The sequence below is a fragment of the Pomacea canaliculata genome, linkage group LG3 (assembly GCF_003073045.1).
Source record: "Pomacea canaliculata isolate SZHN2017 linkage group LG3, ASM307304v1, whole genome shotgun sequence".
NCBI lineage: Eukaryota > Metazoa > Mollusca > Gastropoda > Architaenioglossa > Ampullariidae > Pomacea > Pomacea canaliculata.
The window spans coordinates 32,076,477-32,094,920 of record NC_037592.1 but is presented as its reverse complement, the minus strand read 5'-3'; the positions used below and the strand labels follow the sequence as shown (position 1 = coordinate 32,094,920).

Genomic DNA, 18,444 nt, shown 5'->3' with positions numbered 1-18,444 from the left:
CTTTGTGTTTAAAAAACAAACCGAAAAGTTTATGTTTTGTGTTCATTAATAAGCACTCCTGTGAAAGGAAAAATTAAATCTTTCTGATGATTGTGGCTCTTTTGCCTCACATTTCCTCTTTACGATAACCTTGTACTGCTGTCTTGAAGTAAATACAATTGTGTAATAAGTCAAGGTATCATGGAATTTTAGAAAAAATTATAGGAGACACATCACAGGAGACAGTTTTTGATTGAAATTTCTTTCATCTAGTCCATAAATATTGAAGACAACAAGTGTTAAAGACACATGTGAAATGACAAAAAACTAACAATGCAAATGCTTGTTTACATGAAGTCTCCATCATCCAGTACAGGAAACTGAGCATCCTCTTTACTAGAAATATATCTGGAAATTAGTGAAACACTTCATAAACTCCACTGGAAATAATCTGATGCTTTGAATAAGAGTAACATTTAAATATTTTACCTAAGAACTTAAATTCTTTACAGAAAAAAATTTGAACTGGGTTAATATTCACAAGAAGTTGGCCAATCTGAGAATTGTTGTAAAACTCACCCCAAAAGCTGAATATTCTAAGGCAGATGGAAGATATATACTTACCTTCTTGATTTAATTAGTGTTTTTGGTTCCTCAAACATATTACAGAGTATGTTGTCCCTTTTAGATGGCCTTTTTTCAACTGTCTTGGCCTGAATAAGGGAATTTTTAGATAATGAATAAGGTGGTGTAGATATATATTTCTGAAGAAAGAAATGTGCAAATTTGTAGCCTGTAACTGAAAAATTCATTGCCCACCTAGTAGAAATAAGTACATGATTTATTAGGAAAAGGTGGTGGGAGATGTTTATAATCCACCTTTCACATACAATGATCGCTGCACTGGCAAAACAATATGTATATATACAAACTTTTGAGTATCCATAGGTTTGATAAAATTTTCAAATATTAAAGTAGGTCATTACTGGTGCTGCAGTATTTGTCTATACAGTATTTGATTAAGTAAATTTTACTTATAAGATTGGAAACAGAGAAAAAAAAAGATCACTATAGATTTTCATCATTTTAAAGCTGAAGATATACTCTTTTACTTCGTGCATTACCCTGTCAAAATATTTTCACAAATTTCTGGCAGAGAAAAGCTGAAATTTTTAAAGCATAGATCTTCACGTTCTGATGTACTCACCTCAGATGGTTCTGGCTGAACCAGTGATTGACAGGATGTCTTGCAAGGTTTTAGCTGATTGATAATCTTGAGCAAGATACTTGACTTGTCTGTCTCTAGTTCTTTGTTGTTCAGTTCTGAAGGCCCTATCAAGTCTTCCATCTTCTTTTGGAATTCAGAAGGAAAAGGTCTTGACTGGGTGTTTTCATTCTTTTCAGATGGGATGATGTAGGCATCTGTAAACTCACTCAGAAGTTGACATCTTATCTTGTCTTGTGCCTTATTTCTGCTGTCTTTGTTCTCTTCAGATGTAATGCTATTTTTATTTGAAGTATTTCTTCTCACGTGAGATTTCTTTGATTTACCAATAGATCTAGTGCCAGATGATAGAATGTTATCAAAGCATGTGATTGTTTGCTTACTGAAACTTAACTGTTTAGAGTTTAGCTTTGTAACATTTGCAGATTTCCTTGGGTTTTTTTTTATTGCTGTCTAACCAGTTTAGAGGCATATCATTTTCATCAAGTTTGGCTTCTTTTCTGCCAACAAACATTTTATATTCTGCCCTTTGTTCATCATTTTTGCTTGTCATCCCCTTGTCTTTTGAATGATCTAGAGAAATTGAGAACAGAGGTGGGGATGATATAGATGTTTGTAGGTATGGCATCTCTTGACTTCTAAACTTTGATAATTTTTTGTAAGAACTTTTCAGACAAGTTTTAGTTTGACCATTTGATGATCCATATATGCCAAGGTCTTTGGCTGGCATTTCTGAAGACCTTTTTAATATGGTGGTAGGAACAGATGATACTGAAGGTCTTATTAAGCTGAGATTTTGATTTCTGATCAGAATTTGTGTTTTTGTCTCTGATTTGCATTTTCTTTTTTGTTGAATGTTTAACAGGCCTGATACATTTTCTACCAGATCCTGATGATTTTTTGGATGAAATTACCACCTGTGTATCAGTTTTTCTCTTAGATTTTTTCCTACTTAGGGGAAGATCTTCTAGAGGAAACTCATCTTCAAATAGACAGAACCTCTTTTCTCCGTCCTTGAGTTTGCCACTAAGTACACTGCGAAATTCAGGTGGCAAAGTGTCAAAAGCAGCTTCTTCTTTCAGTCTTTCAGTTCTCTGCTTAATGTTTGTTTGCAGTTTTGGTTTTTGCTTATGTGAAATAGATATGACACCTGTGGGGTCAGTTCTTGTGTGTTTTTTGTAGAAATAAGATGTTCATCATTTGGATTAGAGCTCCTGTTACTATTGGTTAACGAAAAACTGACCTTATTTGCCAGACTTGTGGAGCTGTAGTTTGATGCTGCAGTGCTAAAACAAACACATGGAAAATTTTTAGTTCAAAGACTATCATCTCAAAGAATAGTACACATGGTGTGAATAGATACACTTATGCATTCTCATCACCAGCTTAATACATAATTTACACATATAGGTGTTCCCTTAAACCTTATTCAGCTTGAACTGATTTTATTACAATTACACAAGAACAAGAGAATAATTGTTTCTTGGCACATTAAATATAAAACATGCTCATAAAATAATGGTGATGTACACCTGCAAGAAAATTCATGTATACACATAAATGAGTTGACACATTGCACATATATACATAGAAATGCATCACAATGTTATGTATTTCTCAGTTCATACCTAATACAACCAGAAAGTTACAATACCAACCTTTCTTTTTCAATACTTTTCTCTAGATTTTCCATCTGAACTACCACATCCGGAACTTGTGCAATAAAAATGGATGACTATTATTTTCTTGACTTGGAGTCTTCAGAATTGATTGCAGCTGTTCATCAGTTTGAAAATTTAAAGAACCTTTAATTTTTGGATTCAGTGCCAGATTTGGATTATGTGTCTCATGTAGATTTTTGCAGTGGTTTGTAATGGATGCAGACAGTATAACAGAATGCTTCCTTCTTGACTTTATTTGTTCAGACTTTGGCTTGGCTTTTAAACTTTTCTCTGATAACTGAGACTTCTTCCATTGTTTGAAGAGCTTTCCCTTGATTTGTTTTTGAGGAAGAAATGGATACAAAGTTTTTAGGCGTGGCTCATTAGCCAGACAGAAAGTTTTATAAGTCATTGTATCAGTCATCTCTCCATTGATAGCATTGATTCTCTGATACCATCCTGGAACAACTCTAGTTATAGCCATATTTATCTGAAATTTAAAAAAAAAAAAGTGCAACGTAAAGCCAGTTCATTGTGCATAGCATACAAAAATGTGCATGGCCAGTAGGAGTATTCAGCTATCCATAATTATGAACATAAGTCATTTTCCCCAGGACAAAATTGTCTTGTTTCCACCTCTTGGACACTACTTAATGTTTCTTTACCACAGGGCACCTTTGTCACCACTTTATAGCTATAACTACATGGGGTAAAACAACACCTGTAGGGTTTGGACTGCTTTATAATTTTGGAAACCAAGATGCTTGTCCTTGAGTTACCCATGTTGCCCCAGTCAAATGACTTACCTTGCTTGATAACTACTGCCCCTGGCACAGTTTCTCATTTTTAAGATGCATTATGCTGTGGTATAGTGGGGGAGGGGATTGGGAGGTTACCTTACACTGTGCTTCTAAAAGGTGTGCAAAATGACAAAATATACAATAATATTTCTTTTTCTACCTTGTCAACAGCACTGAAGCACAGATAATTTAAATATTTAAAATAAAGTTTTTACAAGTATAAAATTGCCATTCAGTCAACTGATGGAAATAACCTGAGCTATGTTGCAAAACCATATATAAGTAGCTATTTCAGAGTATGAGGTGAAAATGAGTAAAGTTTCCAAGACTGATACTATAGTTCTGTTGTCTAATTATTTTTTACTTAAAGTTACTTTTGTGTAATCCAAAGTTGTTAGAGTTTAGAAATAAAATTATTTTTGTTTCTATGTATTTGAAAATATCGAAATTATTGTTTTCTTTGACACCACATAACAATTGTTAATTTTCAGCAAAAATCATTCATCAGTCCATCTGCTTCCAGAAAACTAATTGTTCCCTTCAAATGATAGTTTAGTTAGCATTATCTTCCTGCGTCAATACATTATACTGTACCGTATATTATTAGAGCGAACAAAGTAAAGTATCTAATCGAGTGCAACCAACTGCATGTATCCTCTAGTTGTTACTTATGTCTGGGCTCGTTTTTTACAGTTTTTTCTTCAAAATTTGAAATTCTCAACCCAAAGTTGTTGTGGGTTTTTCTTTTGAGTATTTTTCAACTTATTAGCAATAAAAGCATTCATTATTTATAAATTATCAAAAACTTTTAATTTATATAATAGGATAAGAACACTACACACAGTTAATAAGTTGCATAGGTTCTCCGTAATATTTAATTATTACCCTATCGGAGTTCTGCGCTTTCCGAGAGCTGCGAGTTGCAGACGACAGATAAAAACTCGTTCCATCTCGCGCAAAGCGAGAATGGTGACGCCATTAGTTGCTATCGCAGACATTGGCAGCTAATGGCAGGCTGTTGTCTGTAGGCGTGTGGTTGCTGTGCGGAAAAAAACCCCACAAAAACAAGCGGATATACAGCATGTTAGAATTGCAGAATGGAAGGACTCAACAAAGCTGAAGATTTTGACGACTTTTTCGATACACCTGGTCGTTCTATTCATGATGGTGGACTCTCGGATGATAGCCAGACAGGTATCCACACAGCTACCTACTCAAAGCACGATCGGCATCAGAGGAAAAGTGTGTCATCAGAAACAGATGGGAGTGCTTCCGAATCATTAACAGAAAACGCAAAGAAAAAGAGAAACCGAAGTCCTCATGAAAGTGATTTATCGAGGAGCGAAGGTGGATCGGCAACAAGCACAAGCAGTCGATCTTCCAGAAGGTTTCGCAGTGAAAGAAGAGAGTCAAATCAATCGAGAAAGAAAGACGTTCGTCGTCCAGCAGTAGAAGCACATCACCGAGAGACAGCCTTTCTGGTCGACGGTCTCGCAGAGAAAGAAAAGATTCAAATAAATCAAAAGCAGAAAAAAACAAACTCGAATACCCCAATTCTAGGGGTGAAAACTTATCATCTGGAGATAGTCGATCCGGTAAGAATGTCCGTATAGAAAGACGCGATTCGAAATCCAACGCAGAAGAGAAACTCGGATCTTTGGACTCACATTGGAGGGAAAGTCTTTCATCTACTTGTTCCAGAGACAGTCGATCTGGCAAAAATTCTCTCAGAGAAAATAAGAGATCCTGTTTAGAAAAACCTACATCTTCCACTCATGCTGGTAAATATGTGAACAAGCCTAAGAAACGAAGCGAGAGCTCTAGTTCAGTAACATCCAGCAGCTGTTCTGATGATTCAGACAATTCAGATCGAGAACAATGTTTCATCACAAACAAAGTGGCAGAAGTGAAACAGCAGGCTTGGGTTAAGGATAGTGGGGATAGCAGTGCTCACAGGTATTCAATTGAAAGACCTAAAACCGCAAAAAGAATGTGTGACTCGGACAGTGATATGACTGATGTATCACCAATATCATCTCCTCGAGATGGTTTTTTGAATGGACATGGAGAAAATACATCACACAGCAGAAGCCATGAACCTAAATCAGTTCACTTTAAAAAATACAAACCTGTTTCTTTGAATGAGGAAACTACAGCACACAGAGATTATGCAGACAATGGTAACGCTATTGATTTGAACATTCTTATGAAAGCTGTATCAGAAATTGAGAAAGAGAAACGCGTAAAAGCTCAGACACGTAGAGTAATGTTTGAACCAGTTCAAGCAAAATCCTGTGGAAAAACCAACTACACATTCAGCTGTGATGACACTGACAGAATTGAGAAAGAAAATAAGAGGCTTTTGCAAGAGATCCTGAAATGCATGCATTCAAATTCAGAGAAAAGGCAACAAAAAGTGGCAGACCCTTCAATCAAGCGGTCAACTCTGACAGCATCAGCTATAAACAGGCGGCGAGACCAGAAGAGAATAGAAAATGAAAATTTGGTAAGCATTTGTTCATTTTACTAGTTCTACTACTACCATTTGTAGTAACTCAGATTAGCATCAACAAAACATTCAATTTGCTTAAATGCTGAACAATAATATATCAAAGTGGACACCACTGTGATATTTGTATTCACAATTAAAGATCACAAAGCTTAGTAAATTTTCATCAGTGATCACACTATCCACTATAAAACATTCAAGGTTGGGGAAATTTATGATTTTCTTGAGCTTTAACAACTTTGAGTATACATTAACCTGAATTGGACAATTATTCCTTAAATGCTTGTAGGCGGGGAGGAAATCACCATGTCACTGGCTGGAAAAAGATATCAAAATGTTGGTAATGGCTGTAATGTTCTTAATTGTCTAGCAGAAATAGCCTACCCCAATATTATTCTTGAGGGTGTTCTTAAAAACACGTGTCTAAAATTCATGTTAACGACTACTTTCAAGGCAGATAAAAATATTTTACCTTTAAAAGTGCTGCTTATTCATAACGTTCGTAAAGTAATTCCAGTGCTATTAGTATTACTATTAGCTCTTTGTACATATATCTGGTATGTCTAAATGAGGTGCCAATTATTACCTTTAACTGTTGACAGTAAAAGATGTTGGTGTAGGTGAGAAGTGTTCTGTTTACATATTGCATGTGTTCAACTACAGATTTTTGTGGTCTATAGTTTACTTGTTGTGTTAGAGTGAGTTTACAAAACCTTAGCCCTGATGACTGAGGTTGGTCAATATGTAAATGAGAGCAAAAATAGCAGGCTGGAACTGGAAAGGCCTGTTATCATACTTCTATGGCTGCTTTAAGTGGTAGGTGTGGGTCGTTGCCAGGAGTTAACATTGTTTTGAGTATGTCCTGAAGGAGGTTGCAGGATTGATTCTGACATCTAATTTGGTGATAAGTTGCTATGGCTGTCTTCTCGCTGGTATTGCAGAATGTGATTTCAAAGATGTACTTCCTACTCTTTGATGTATAAAATTAATAGAATCAGTATTTATTGTATGATCCTGTTTGGTTGCTTCTTGAGCCCTGATTACTCTCTAGAAACTGGTTAAGTGCTAGACTTAACATTTCTGATTTGGCAAGTTATTCTCTGCATGGAGTCCTAGCAGCAGGCCTTTAAGCTTTACAAGGACATGGTTGTGCTGGTGCTGCTAAACAATTTTGTAGAGGAGGGATTAGGTTTTGAAAAAAAAAAAATAAGGATCATCCCCTAAAGTCACCTTTCCCAAGGTCAAACTGTAGGGTAAAAGTTCAGCCTTTGATGTTATAAAGCAGTTTTGCTGGATGACAAAGCAGTCACTTCCCAGTGTATTTCATGAAAAAGCAGAAAAAGATTTTATTTTTTTGTTTAAATTATTCTGTTTGTGTGTGTATATACATTTAGAAAGTTCTAGCACTTAAAAAAACCCACAGCATTGCAGATCGAAAGTAAAAGTATTGTTTTGTAATTTGACTTCTTTCTACAAACAGGCCTTTTTAAAGCGACTCCAAAGTGTCAGACCAAGCAAAGGCATATCTAGACAAGAGCAGCTTCATGCTTACAACAGCACAGTTCTGCATGGTGTTCCCATATCTGCTCTGCATCCAGCACCATCTTACAGGACTCTGCACAGTGATCGCTCTTCTAACTTCAGCATGGCAGACAGCCTGGATCATCGTACTTACAGTCAAAATAGTCTGCGAAGTACTGCATCATTATCAGTAAGTTCAGCTTCATCACACCAGAGCAGCAGGGCTGGCAGTCGACCCACTAGTGCAAAGATGGCAGAACGACCTCCTTGGAATGACAGATGGTAATATGGTACTCAAGCCTCAACATAAAACAAAGCAAAACACAAAAGAAATTCCTGGATATTAGTGTGCTATGGTTTGCAGCAGTGAATAGCCCTGTCTTGAGTTGTGTCAGTATTGCTTTTTTTTAAAAAATAAATCTTTTAGACAGTCTACTTATATTTCAAGCAGACTTAGTACTATATGACATGGATTGTGAAAATAAACTCTAGAAAGGAGGCAGATTTTGACTGTCTTGCAATTTATGTGTATCGCAACTCCCATATAAACATGGCTCTTATCATATTTTTATCTAAAAGAGTTGAAAGACAAACTTTACAAATTTGTTACTTTGCTACACATTTTTTTCCAACTTACCAGTTTGGAGATATGCTTAACATGGGCAACTGTTTTTATTTTCTTTGTCACATTTTCATTTTCTCAAAATTGTGAATGTTATATAATCATATTTCCTTCTCCATTTACTCTGGCTTTAGAGATTGTTAATGGCACATCGTATTTGGTAAAAAAAAAATTGATTGCTGTACAATTCTTTTGATTATTAACTTTAATGCCCATGTTCTTTTACTGGCTTTCAGATCGTTCTTGCTGTTCTGTAATCAATTTCAGTGTTTTCAGCATAAATTATTGTAACTGGTTGTTAAGCCCTTAGAATTACGAATCTGCATCATGTCATCTAGTACTTTGCTATTATTTTTACTAACTGAAGGATCTCCTGACTTTGTCAGAATAGAGCAGAATGAAACAGGCTAGTATCTAGAATTTCGGTGATGTGAAGGTTTTCATTCATACTTTGGAGTTTTCAGAATATTCTGGCATGTGCCTTAATCCTTTTTTTTTTTTTTTTTTTTTTTTAAAAAGAAAGGAGGTATAGATGTATTTAAAAAAAAAGACAATTGTGCATCTGTTGATGTATAAGGTCTGCGCTTGTTTGAATTAAGAAAATCTCACTTTGTTGATGCAAAAGGATATTTTTATATACTGTAATTCTGTCTCAAAGTTGCATTATTGCTCTTTCATACTTTCATGTGAATGAGGTTTTATTTCTGTAATGCACTGTTATTAAGAAAAGCAAATGTTCTTTGATATACTGCTTGCAGTGTTGGTGTTGCTTTGGATAAGAATGCATTTGATGGAAGTTTTACCCAGGCCCACCTCTTCTTCCACTCCCATCGCCTCTATTAAAAAAGAACTCTTCTTGTATCTTTGAGAATTTAGTGTAAGGTGTGCAGTAACATTCTGCAACATGGAATCTAGCTTCCAGTTCTTACTGTACATTCAGTAGCACATGCGCGCGCACACACACACACACGTCATAAATAAAACAAAAAATATCACAGTGGAAACATGAAAATAGGTGCAATGCATTTTTAAAACAAGATTTCACAAATCCCTGTACATATACATCAGGCAAGTACTGTTCATAACAGATGAATATATATGTATAAGTGCATTCACTGCACAAAATAAGCATTCATTGCACACAATTTTATACAACTTCCAGTAAAATCTCCCTATTAAGACTAGTTACAATCCATAAAGATCAGGTCATAACAGAGAATGGTCCTAATAGGGAAATTGATCAATCTGCTTTCATTCCACAACCATGACTTCATATACTATAAATTTATATTCATTTATGCTGAAAAGTGCACTAAATGTATTTTTGAAACACGAGTTCTGTAAAAATATCGCCGTAGAGCACAAACAGTACACCACAATCTTATTATTATAAGTGTGTGATTTCTGCAAAAAGCATGATCAAGTGATGCATGCCTGGAGACATTTTTTTCAACACATGATTTCTGCTATTAAAAAAAGGCAATAGCCAGGAATTGTAAGTTGTATTGGGGAGGTCTCTAATAGAAATGTTTATTTAACAAAATTGTATTTTTGGGTCGTAGTGCAGAGGTTTTATAGTACCTTATCTAAGATGCTATGCTGTTTCCTTTTCTTTGGGGTTGGAAAGGATACAATGAATGCAACAGATATGATCATTAGCAGTCTTACCACAGTAGTATACATCTTGTGTTTTGATCATTGTCTACAAATGTTGTGACCTTCATACTAAGGTTTGACACAATTATAACCATGCAAAATTATGACACTTGATTAAGGGTGCGATCTATCTTGGTCATGATGCTGTGCATTATAAGTTTCCATTATTATTATTAAGCACTGGAAGACAACCATGCTTAACCTGAAAATCTTTGAGTTGTTTTAACTGTGTGATCCTCAACATTCCAAATCGACCCTTTCTTCAGATCCTGGAAGAAATTGATCATCAAGTTATATGGCTTACTACACAGCTGTCTTGTAATCATGAAACATTGGCAGAGTATGGAGGAAAAAAGTGACATGAAAGAGTTTTGCTTATATTTTGATGTTAGTATAAACGTATTTCGCTAAATTTTAGACTTATTTGTTATTTTAAAAAATCAGTAGGAAGGATATCTTACTTTTATGTGGATGTTTGCAGAACACAGTTTTTGTCTGACATTATCACATGCATCCAGTATGGGAGAAAACAGCTCTCTATGAATTTTTTTCAAATTATCCTGTGGTTGATAACCATGTTTTTCTGAAAAATAAGAAACCAGCATATACTAAAAGCAAAACACGATAAATTTTAATAACTATGATGTAGGTAATTTCTAGTTAAAGTCTATTTGTGTAGACTTAAAATAAAAATGGGCTTATAACAAGATTCCTTTGTATATACACAGATATATATCCTTCTTAACTGACATTTTCATTACTACAAATTTTCGCTAGAAGTTTTAACTGGATATCCAAGAGTAAATTTGTCAGCCTATGAATTTTTTGGTTCAGGCTCACTCCATTCTTCTGTCTTAGCCTGTCAGTAGAGAGGGGTGTCCATGCTCAGTTGGTAGCAATATACTGAAGCATTTACATTTACAGACCCCACCTAATGACATCTCCATTATGTTCCACCCACCCCTTGTGTTAGCAAGTGCTAATGTTTTACCAACTTCCTGCCATAACATTTAGCTTGTGGGTAGACAAGAGTCAGTTGATTTGAAAGAAAAAAATTAAACATAAAACATCAAACATTTCAAATCAGCATAGTACTAGTGTAAATGACTATTGTTGTCGCACCTAAAAACTCCACTACGTGCTTCGAATCAAGAGCACAATTTCGTACATGACCTCGAAACTCTGTAAGCGTGTCCATGGCTAACTGGAATTGCTGCTGAGCTTTTCTATCCTCCCTTGTCTGCACAGATACAAGCCTACATCAAATTAGATGCCCATCCACAGCTTTCCACATCTGAAACTCCATTAACTCAAGCCTTAAACACAAGTAAAACCATGCATCAAACATTTGTTTCGCTGCTTGCATGCATGATTTACACCATCACTCACCCCACCTCCTTTTTCATAGATATAATTTTGTATGCACATGTAAATGTGTTTGAAAATTTGCCCACACACAGTTACAGTTCGGTATTTTATATCACAATCATTGTGCCAGTCATTGTACATATCCAAACCTTGTTGCACCCCATGTCTAGTCCAAGCTGTGTGAGGATGCGTTGGATGTAAATACTGGCAGAAGCAACAGCAGCAGAGCTGCCAAGGACAAGGCTTTGTCCACCAACTGGCTGCCAACATGCACCACGTTCTGTTTGCTTGCCTACTCTCAGGATTCTCGGCTGCAGCAAAAAGAACTATGAAAATAAATATGAAAAGTCTAACACAACATTATGCTTTTCATCTGCAATTCTAATGTAAATAGTATTATATTGCTGTGGGTAAAAGCTGATTAAACCCATCATATGTGCTTAACGATTGCATCTATTTAAGGTTATACATAGAGTAAGCCTGCGATTACAGACTACAAATTTAGGAGTTCACAAAGTAAGCGATCACCTCAGTTTTGTATTGCATGACCTGGTTCAAGTATCCCATCAAACTGAGGACAGCATCCAAAGCACAGGGGGTGTCAAAGTCATCTGCAAGTGCCTTCTCCACTGCTTCTCTGGTTACATGAATTCTACCAACATCATCATTCACATGTAGTGAGATGAGCATGCAAGGGGTCATATGCACACACGCACACATAAAAAATCTACCAACATCAACATGGGCGTTCACTCACATACAGACATACAGGCATCCACAGCAATGACCTTTGCCCCACAAATAGAATTTCAAATTAGTCTTTTTTTTTTTTTAGGGGGACGCTTTTCCTCAATTTCTTCTCACTTTATAAATATGAGGTGTACATTTTGGCTTTGTTCTTCTGATGCAAAGACCCCCAATTCAGAATAAAGCATCCGGTCCCCAGTGTTTAATGCAGAATACAGTCTTTCACGCAAATCGGAGAAACATGAATTTCTACACAACAGTAATTGAACTTTAAAACTAAATAATAATTTGGTCAAAATAACTGTTACAATCCTTTGCCATTGATATAAACAATAGATAAGTGATTAAAGCTGATAATGCTTGTTACCTTTGATAGAGTTCTGGCTGTGAAATGTTTGGACAGTCAAAGCATCCCTGCATGTAAGCTTCACACTGACCCACTAAGCTGTTCAGCTGATTCATAATGACAACAGCCTTTTCCATTGATTCGCTGCTGAATGCAATGGCTGATAAATGGAAAAAGACAAAAATCATGACACCATCTCTCATGTTTTACCATGCCCCTGCCAGGCATAAAAATGTTTACAACATTTAATACAAGATTCTGCAACTTATGTCAAACCATGAAGTTGAGTTTAACAACAAAAACAAATAAAACTAAATCCTCAAAGCAAAAGTTTGAAAATTTGCTATTATTACCTTGCAAATAAATATGTAAATCTCAGTTTGCACTCACAGTTTCTGTAGTGAGTTAGAAGACAAAGCATGCGGAATTGATTAGGTGTGTAGTCCTCTAGAAGCTGAGAGACGCTGATAGTGTTTTTGAGCGACTTAGACATCTTTTGTGTATCTTTTTTCAGATGCAGATGTCCTGGATTATGAAAGTAAATGGAAAAAAATTAATACAATTATACAAATTAAAATTAATATTAACACCATAATTAAAATATTAAGTTTTGATACTCAAATTACAAATTTAGGGCAAAAACTAAACATTTTGGTTAAGTTAATGTATAGGTCACCTGCACAAACACAAATGCACACGTTCACGCAAAGATGTTCTCACTCTCTAAACATATTCTTTCTAGTTTGTACTCATCATATGTTCTTTATAAACCAAGACTCTTGAGTCATGTCACTGATAATGCAAAGAATTTTGAAGCTTGAGAAACAACCAACCCGGGTCAAGACATATATATGAAAACTTCAGGATCAAAGCAAGAACAATGAGGTTTAAGCTTCATGTTTTATAACAAAAATATGACAACAAATTTTAAGCAAACTTTTAATCAATTCTTGTCCAAGACTTAAGATATGATGAGGTACTACTGTTGTCTCAAAACAATATTTAAATACAATACCTGTATGCATCCAGTAATTTGCCCATTGCTGACAGCCAAAGTACGCCCTAGACTGGGCTATTTCATTTTCATGGTGAGGAAACATCAAATCCACACCACCAGTATGAAGGTCAAAGTTTGCTCCAAAGATAGAACTTTAAACATAATGAAAAAAACTAAGAAAATATCACATCACTTAAATTTTGCATGCTTGAACATTTTCACAGAAATAACCATAAAATTTTTTCAAAAATGCTCTTTCTTTCTTGTGTGCATACAAGCAAGTATTCATGTACATATGAATGCTCACACTCACATACACAAAGAGCTGGATGGAAAAGGGCTTCAAAACCTAGGCAGAGTTCACACTTTAGGGAGAAGAGCTTTTGAAAGATTTTAAGTGAAAGAAAGCCAGAGTAACTATGGAAACCCTCAAGAACCAATCCTGCAAGTAGATGCTTTATCAAGAGAAAAATAATGAGATGAATCCAAAACTCTCTCTCTCTCTTTTGATACAAACTTATAGTGCTATGGTCATGTCACCATCCTCTACTAAACAGTAACATTTAGATTTATGTACATATGCATGCTCACACTCATGCACACACATGAAGAGCTAACCTTGCCATAGCTGAGCACTCAATGTGCCAGCCTGGGCGGCCATTACCCCACGGTGACGGCCAAAATATTTCCCCTTCTTTAGCACCTTTCCACAAAGCAAAGTCTGGGGGGTTTCTTTTATATTGGTCACCTAAGTAAAGAAAAAAGTCATAATCTTATCAAGTCATAATAAAAAAAATCTGCTATTCAATGATAAATGCAACTGTATTCTTCAGAACAATGGAAGGCTGTTACTTAGTTTGGATGGCAAGGTGCTTTAAAACCTATGAAGGAGAAGAGCTTTTGAAAGTTTTTTTTTAAAAGTAAAAGAAAACTAAAAGCAAAAGAAAACTAGAGTACCTAAGAAAACCCTTAAGAACCAATCTTGCAAGTAGGTGCCCTATCCAGAGAAAAATAATGAGGTGAATCCCAAACTTTCTATTTTGATATCAACATATGGTGCTATGGTTGTGCTACCAGATGCCACCATCTCCTACTGAACAGTAAGATTAGAGTGATAAGTACTTACTTGCCTCAGTAGAATCACAGACAACCTGTCTCATCTGACCTTTATGTCCATACTTCAGCACATCAAAATAAACACTTCCTGTTAGCAAACAAAAAAAAAAAAAAAGGGTTAAAAATTCTTGATAGTAACACCTCCTTTAATCACATCCTCTATGTTACTGGTCTTCAACAGGCCCTGAAAGGGGCATAACTAAGGTGTCTGAATATGCTTCCTACTAAAACTGGTAGCTAGGGTAAAGAACTATACTATCCTGTGTTACATAAAGCATGTCTAAAGAATTGCGACAACTCTGCCTGGAACCCCTGCCGCTCACAAGCCCGGAGGAAGAAGGAAGGAGGAAGGATGGGAGTGAGACTATCAACCCCACCCTGTAAATCAACCCCTGCAGCAAAGATGGAGGTGCAGATGAAGATGTAAGAAGTTGAATAAATAAAGCCAGGCTTGCATTCCACATCCTGCTACCTATCTGGAACTCCAAGGCACTATCTCTACACACCAAAATCCACATCTTTAACGCAAACGTAAAGTCAGTCCTTCTAAATGTACAGTATCTGAGACATGGCGTGTGACAAACACCATCACCAACAAGATTCAGACATTCGTCAACAGATGTCTGTGCCACATCTTCAACATCAGATGGCCCGAGAAGATCTCCACTACAGACCTGTGGGAAAGAACCAACCAAAAACCTGCCAGCCAAGACATCAAGGAGCGGAAGTAGGGCTAGATCGGTCACACCCTGTGAAAGCTGGCCGACAATTTAACAAGACAAGCTCTGGGCTGAAGCCCATGGGTGGTGCAGGGTTGGGAGACCCAGAAAGACATGTAGGAGATTGGTCCACAGGAAGGCGGAGGCAGATGGCATGACATGAACCCAGCTGGGAAGGGATGTCCAGAATCGGATCCAATGGCATGGTGTAGTTGCGGTCCTATGCTCCACTAGGGACGAAAAGGAATAATAAGAAAGAAATGTGACAGATATGGCAGTGAAAGACTAAGAAAGAAAGTCATCATCTAATATGGCTCTTTAGTGATGATGATTGATGATGATGATGATGATGATGATGACAATAAATTACTTATATGGTACATGTAAGCCCACTGCATTTGAACAAAACAGCAGCACAAGAAATAGTACATTTGTCATTTCATCTTCCCTTCTTAACAGGGTGAAACATACTTGTAGTACATTCTTACCATCTTCTGTAACATATGCAAGACCATTATTGATGATGCCTTGGATGAACAATATAATGTGCTCCATATGATCTGTTACTCGAGTGAATGTGGTTGGTAGTGACACATTTAAGGCCATCATATCCTGGAAGAACTCCATCTCATATGCTCTTGTCAGCTCTGTGATGGTAATTCCATCCTATGGAACATATATTTATCCCATTTGAGTAAAACACATTAAAATCTCCTGAGAGCAAGACAAGTTGAAACCAGTATTGTAGCACAATATGTATGAAAACATTCAATACAATATTTTTAAAGGCTTTTTTTTTCTTGACAGGTCACAAACTTTTACAAGCCTTTTATTCAACAGTACCACATACTCTCCATTACAGTCATTACTATTTTATTCCTATGGTATTGTATTAGTTTTAAAAAAATCACTGGGTTAACTCTTACATCACAAGTTGGATAATTCTAGGAAAAAATATGGATAAAAAAAGCAAATATATTTAATATATCAGTATTTTATTATACATACAGGAAATGAATATACTCATCACACGAACACCAATCAGCTTGTGTTGTTACTGTCTTCACTTTAAACACAGTTGATATAACTTGCCAATGCTCACTTCTTTTGCACGCTTTATGATCTTGTCATCAACATCAGTGATTCCCATGACCAACATGGTATCAATGCCAAACACATTTTCCATGATACGTCGAATGATATCGAATCTTGTGTAAGAGCTTGCATGGCCAATATGTGCACTATCATAAACTGTTGGGCCACACATATACCTAAAAAGAATCAGAACATGTTTAAAACATGTAAGCAAATATGTGATTTATGTCCTTTGTAAGGACTACATTCGGAGGTGGCTGCAAAAAGCATTTTACATCAAAGTTGTTTACCAAGTAACATGTGTATCTTCTTAAATAACCAGTCTGTTCTCAATGTAATGTTTAAAAAAAACAAAATGAAACACTGAAGGTCTAAGCCTACTGGCTGCAGGGGCAGATGACAAAGGGGGAGGGGGGATGAAATTGATGTTTTATGCCAAGTCAGCAATTAAGGCTAGGGCAGATGACTAGAAGTGGTTGACTATACCTATAGCATCATGTGGAAGGCACAGCCCATTATCTTCTGTCATCTATAACTTTCCACAGATGAGACTTTCTAGATAAAGATCTAAAGAAGTTTGGAACTGAAAGTCAAGGGCATTAATCATCAGGCAATAGAAGTTCTCTGAGCATTTGAAATCATTGGTAAAGAAAGAAAATTATTCTTTTAATTGGTTTTTTCCTCAACTTATTAGTAGCTTTGTTAATACTTCCTGCTCCAATAAATGATTACTACATCTTCGTCAAAATTTTATTTTCAATCTGTATTATATTCTGTATTCCTTTCCCTATTATAAGATGTAATGCTTTTTTCTTCTGATAATTGGGTAATGGAGCTCTTTGCAAGATACTAGTTCCCAAAATCTGAGCGATTAATACTCTTTCATTCTTGTGATATATGCCTACAAACATCACCATGCACAGAAGGAGGTAAAAATTGGGATATCACAATATGTATAATAAACTCCCAGCTCTCTCTCTCAGTGGCTGAGGCCTTTATAACATACAAGTGTTTCCATGCACTATCTTAAAATCTGCGTTGACATTTCTTTTTATGCATGATGATCTTAGTAGGCATGAACCTCAAAAAGTGAAATATGAGTATTCATCCAGATTTAGGGAAATAGTATCTTGTTCCAAGTTTTACAAAGTCATTAAAAGAAAGAAGTTTGGATCCCATTAGTCATTAAGGTTCTGCTTCTCATATGCAAAATAAGGACGCAAAATGATAAAACTATACATGGCAAATGAGATTGCTGTTAATCTGAATTTAAATATTTTCAAATATGTTTCAAAATCATGTGCCATTAATGAAAATTTCAATAGCATGTTGCAAACCGCTGTTTAGTCATGCAACTTGATCATTTGAGTCCTTTTTAATTCATTATAAACAGCATCAATATATGCTTCTATGAAATCTGTCTACTTTTGCTTTGATGCTATCCTCACTATAGCTGGAGGACAAATCTTGAAGAGTCTCACCTAATACAGTTTTTATTTAATCTATACATTTTATCTTCACTAACATTGCTTTTACATACCATCTAGCAAGTCTATTTTCAGTCAAAATGAATGGCACTTTCATTTTCACAATTGGGTGCCAAATGACGATGCCTGTATCAAAACCAGGTGGCTGATCCCAATCGCTTTTGGTACCAGATATGTTGGTAGTAGCGTGCGTTGAAAATGATGAGATTAGTATTCTGTGTGAGAATGCTGGTGACGCAGGTACCTTCAAATGTCCCCTTGTTTGACATCGAGTTTCGTTTATGCTTCCTGAGCACCGTATAACACTAGAACCAATGTAAAGTCGTGAGTGACAGTTTCTCAAATGCGCTGCGTTCCCAAGGGTGCAGCATTTATAGTGGGTTCTGAATAGAAATTGAAGCAAAGTTCTGCCCGAAACTGTCACTCTGTGACTATCGCGTAGAGAGTTTTGGTAAATCAATGACGGTCTCAACATGAACTGGTTATTTCGTAATACAGATTTCATTTTTGTATATCACTTTATCAGTTTGGATCAAAACGTGGACAGCAAATGAAGAAAAAGGTAGCTATGAGAGGTTTGTTTGCGACAACTGTAG

At 36.0% G+C, this 18,444-nt stretch overlaps 3 protein-coding genes across 7 annotated transcripts; 1 reads left to right on the top strand and 2 right to left on the bottom strand.

The window, feature by feature from the left end:
• Positions 1-168: 168 nt before the first annotated feature.
• Positions 169-4,673, bottom strand: LOC112559310. 2 transcript variants are annotated; one of them, XR_003098315.1, is made up of 4 exons: positions 4,551-4,673; positions 1,187-3,355; positions 604-692; positions 169-387 (listed from the first exon to the last, which is right to left on the bottom strand). XR_003098315.1 is itself a non-coding variant. In XM_025230438.1 (3 exons), exons 1-3 carry the CDS (start codon positions 1,325-1,327, stop codon positions 327-329), a joined length of 342 nt encoding a protein of 113 aa, XP_025086223.1. In that variant the 5' UTR covers positions 1,328-1,641; the 3' UTR covers positions 169-326. The 2 variants fall into 2 exon arrangements, 1 of the variants encoding a protein (XP_025086223.1); XM_025230438.1 differs by lacking the exon at positions 4,551-4,673 and having other exon boundaries at positions 604-743; positions 1,187-1,641.
• LOC112559307 (cilia- and flagella-associated protein 97-like) lies at positions 4,653-9,068 on the top strand. Its single transcript, XM_025230433.1, has 2 exons — positions 4,653-6,171; positions 7,655-9,068. Exons 1-2 carry the CDS (start codon positions 5,656-5,658, stop codon positions 7,979-7,981), a joined length of 843 nt encoding a protein of 280 aa, XP_025086218.1. The 5' UTR covers positions 4,653-5,655; the 3' UTR covers positions 7,982-9,068.
• Positions 9,069-9,319: 251 nt separating this feature from the next.
• On the bottom strand, positions 9,320-18,390 carry LOC112559302 (probable cysteine--tRNA ligase, mitochondrial). Of its 4 annotated transcripts, XM_025230422.1 has the most exons (13): positions 17,902-18,390; positions 16,369-16,537; positions 15,755-15,932; positions 14,558-14,635; positions 14,050-14,179; positions 13,450-13,583; positions 12,825-12,959; positions 12,456-12,594; positions 11,870-11,993; positions 11,491-11,652; positions 11,096-11,213; positions 10,435-10,556; positions 9,320-10,242 (listed from the first exon to the last, which is right to left on the bottom strand). In XM_025230422.1, exons 1-13 carry the CDS (start codon positions 18,351-18,353, stop codon positions 10,171-10,173), a joined length of 2,013 nt encoding a protein of 670 aa, XP_025086207.1. In that variant the 5' UTR covers positions 18,354-18,390; the 3' UTR covers positions 9,320-10,170. The 4 variants fall into 4 exon arrangements, 3 of the variants coding, with proteins under 3 accessions (XP_025086207.1, XP_025086208.1, XP_025086209.1); XR_003098313.1 differs by lacking the exon at positions 11,096-11,213; XM_025230423.1 differs by lacking the exon at positions 17,902-18,390 and having other exon boundaries at positions 16,275-16,511.
• Positions 18,391-18,444: the final 54 nt, after the last annotated feature.

Bases quoted from the DNA above. Each gene is read 5' to 3' on its own strand.
- LOC112559310 (XM_025230438.1), bottom strand. From the start codon at position 1,327: ATGGAAGACTTGATAGGGCCTTCAGAACTGAACAACAAAGAACTAGAG. The intron at 744-1,186 runs GTGAGTACATCA...TTCTTTCTTCAG, and splicing joins TTCAGCCAGAACCATCTGAG to AAATATATATCTACACCACC. The intron at 388-603 runs GTAAGTATATAT...ACTAATTTCCAG, and splicing joins ACACTAATTAAATCAAGAAG to ATATATTTCTAGTAAAGAGG.
- LOC112559307 (XM_025230433.1), top strand. From the start codon at position 5,656: ATGTGTGACTCGGACAGTGATATGACTGATGTATCACCAATATCATCT. The intron at 6,172-7,654 runs GTAAGCATTTGT...TTCTACAAACAG, and splicing joins GAATAGAAAATGAAAATTTG to GCCTTTTTAAAGCGACTCCA.
- LOC112559302 (XM_025230422.1), bottom strand. From the start codon at position 18,353: ATGAAATCTGTATTACGAAATAACCAGTTCATGTTGAGACCGTCATTG. The intron at 12,960-13,449 runs GTATTGTATTTA...TTCATAATCCAG, and splicing joins AAATTACTGGATGCATACAG to GACATCTGCATCTGAAAAAA. The intron at 12,595-12,824 runs GTGAGTGCAAAC...TCCATTTATCAG, and splicing joins TCTAACTCACTACAGAAACT to CCATTGCATTCAGCAGCGAA.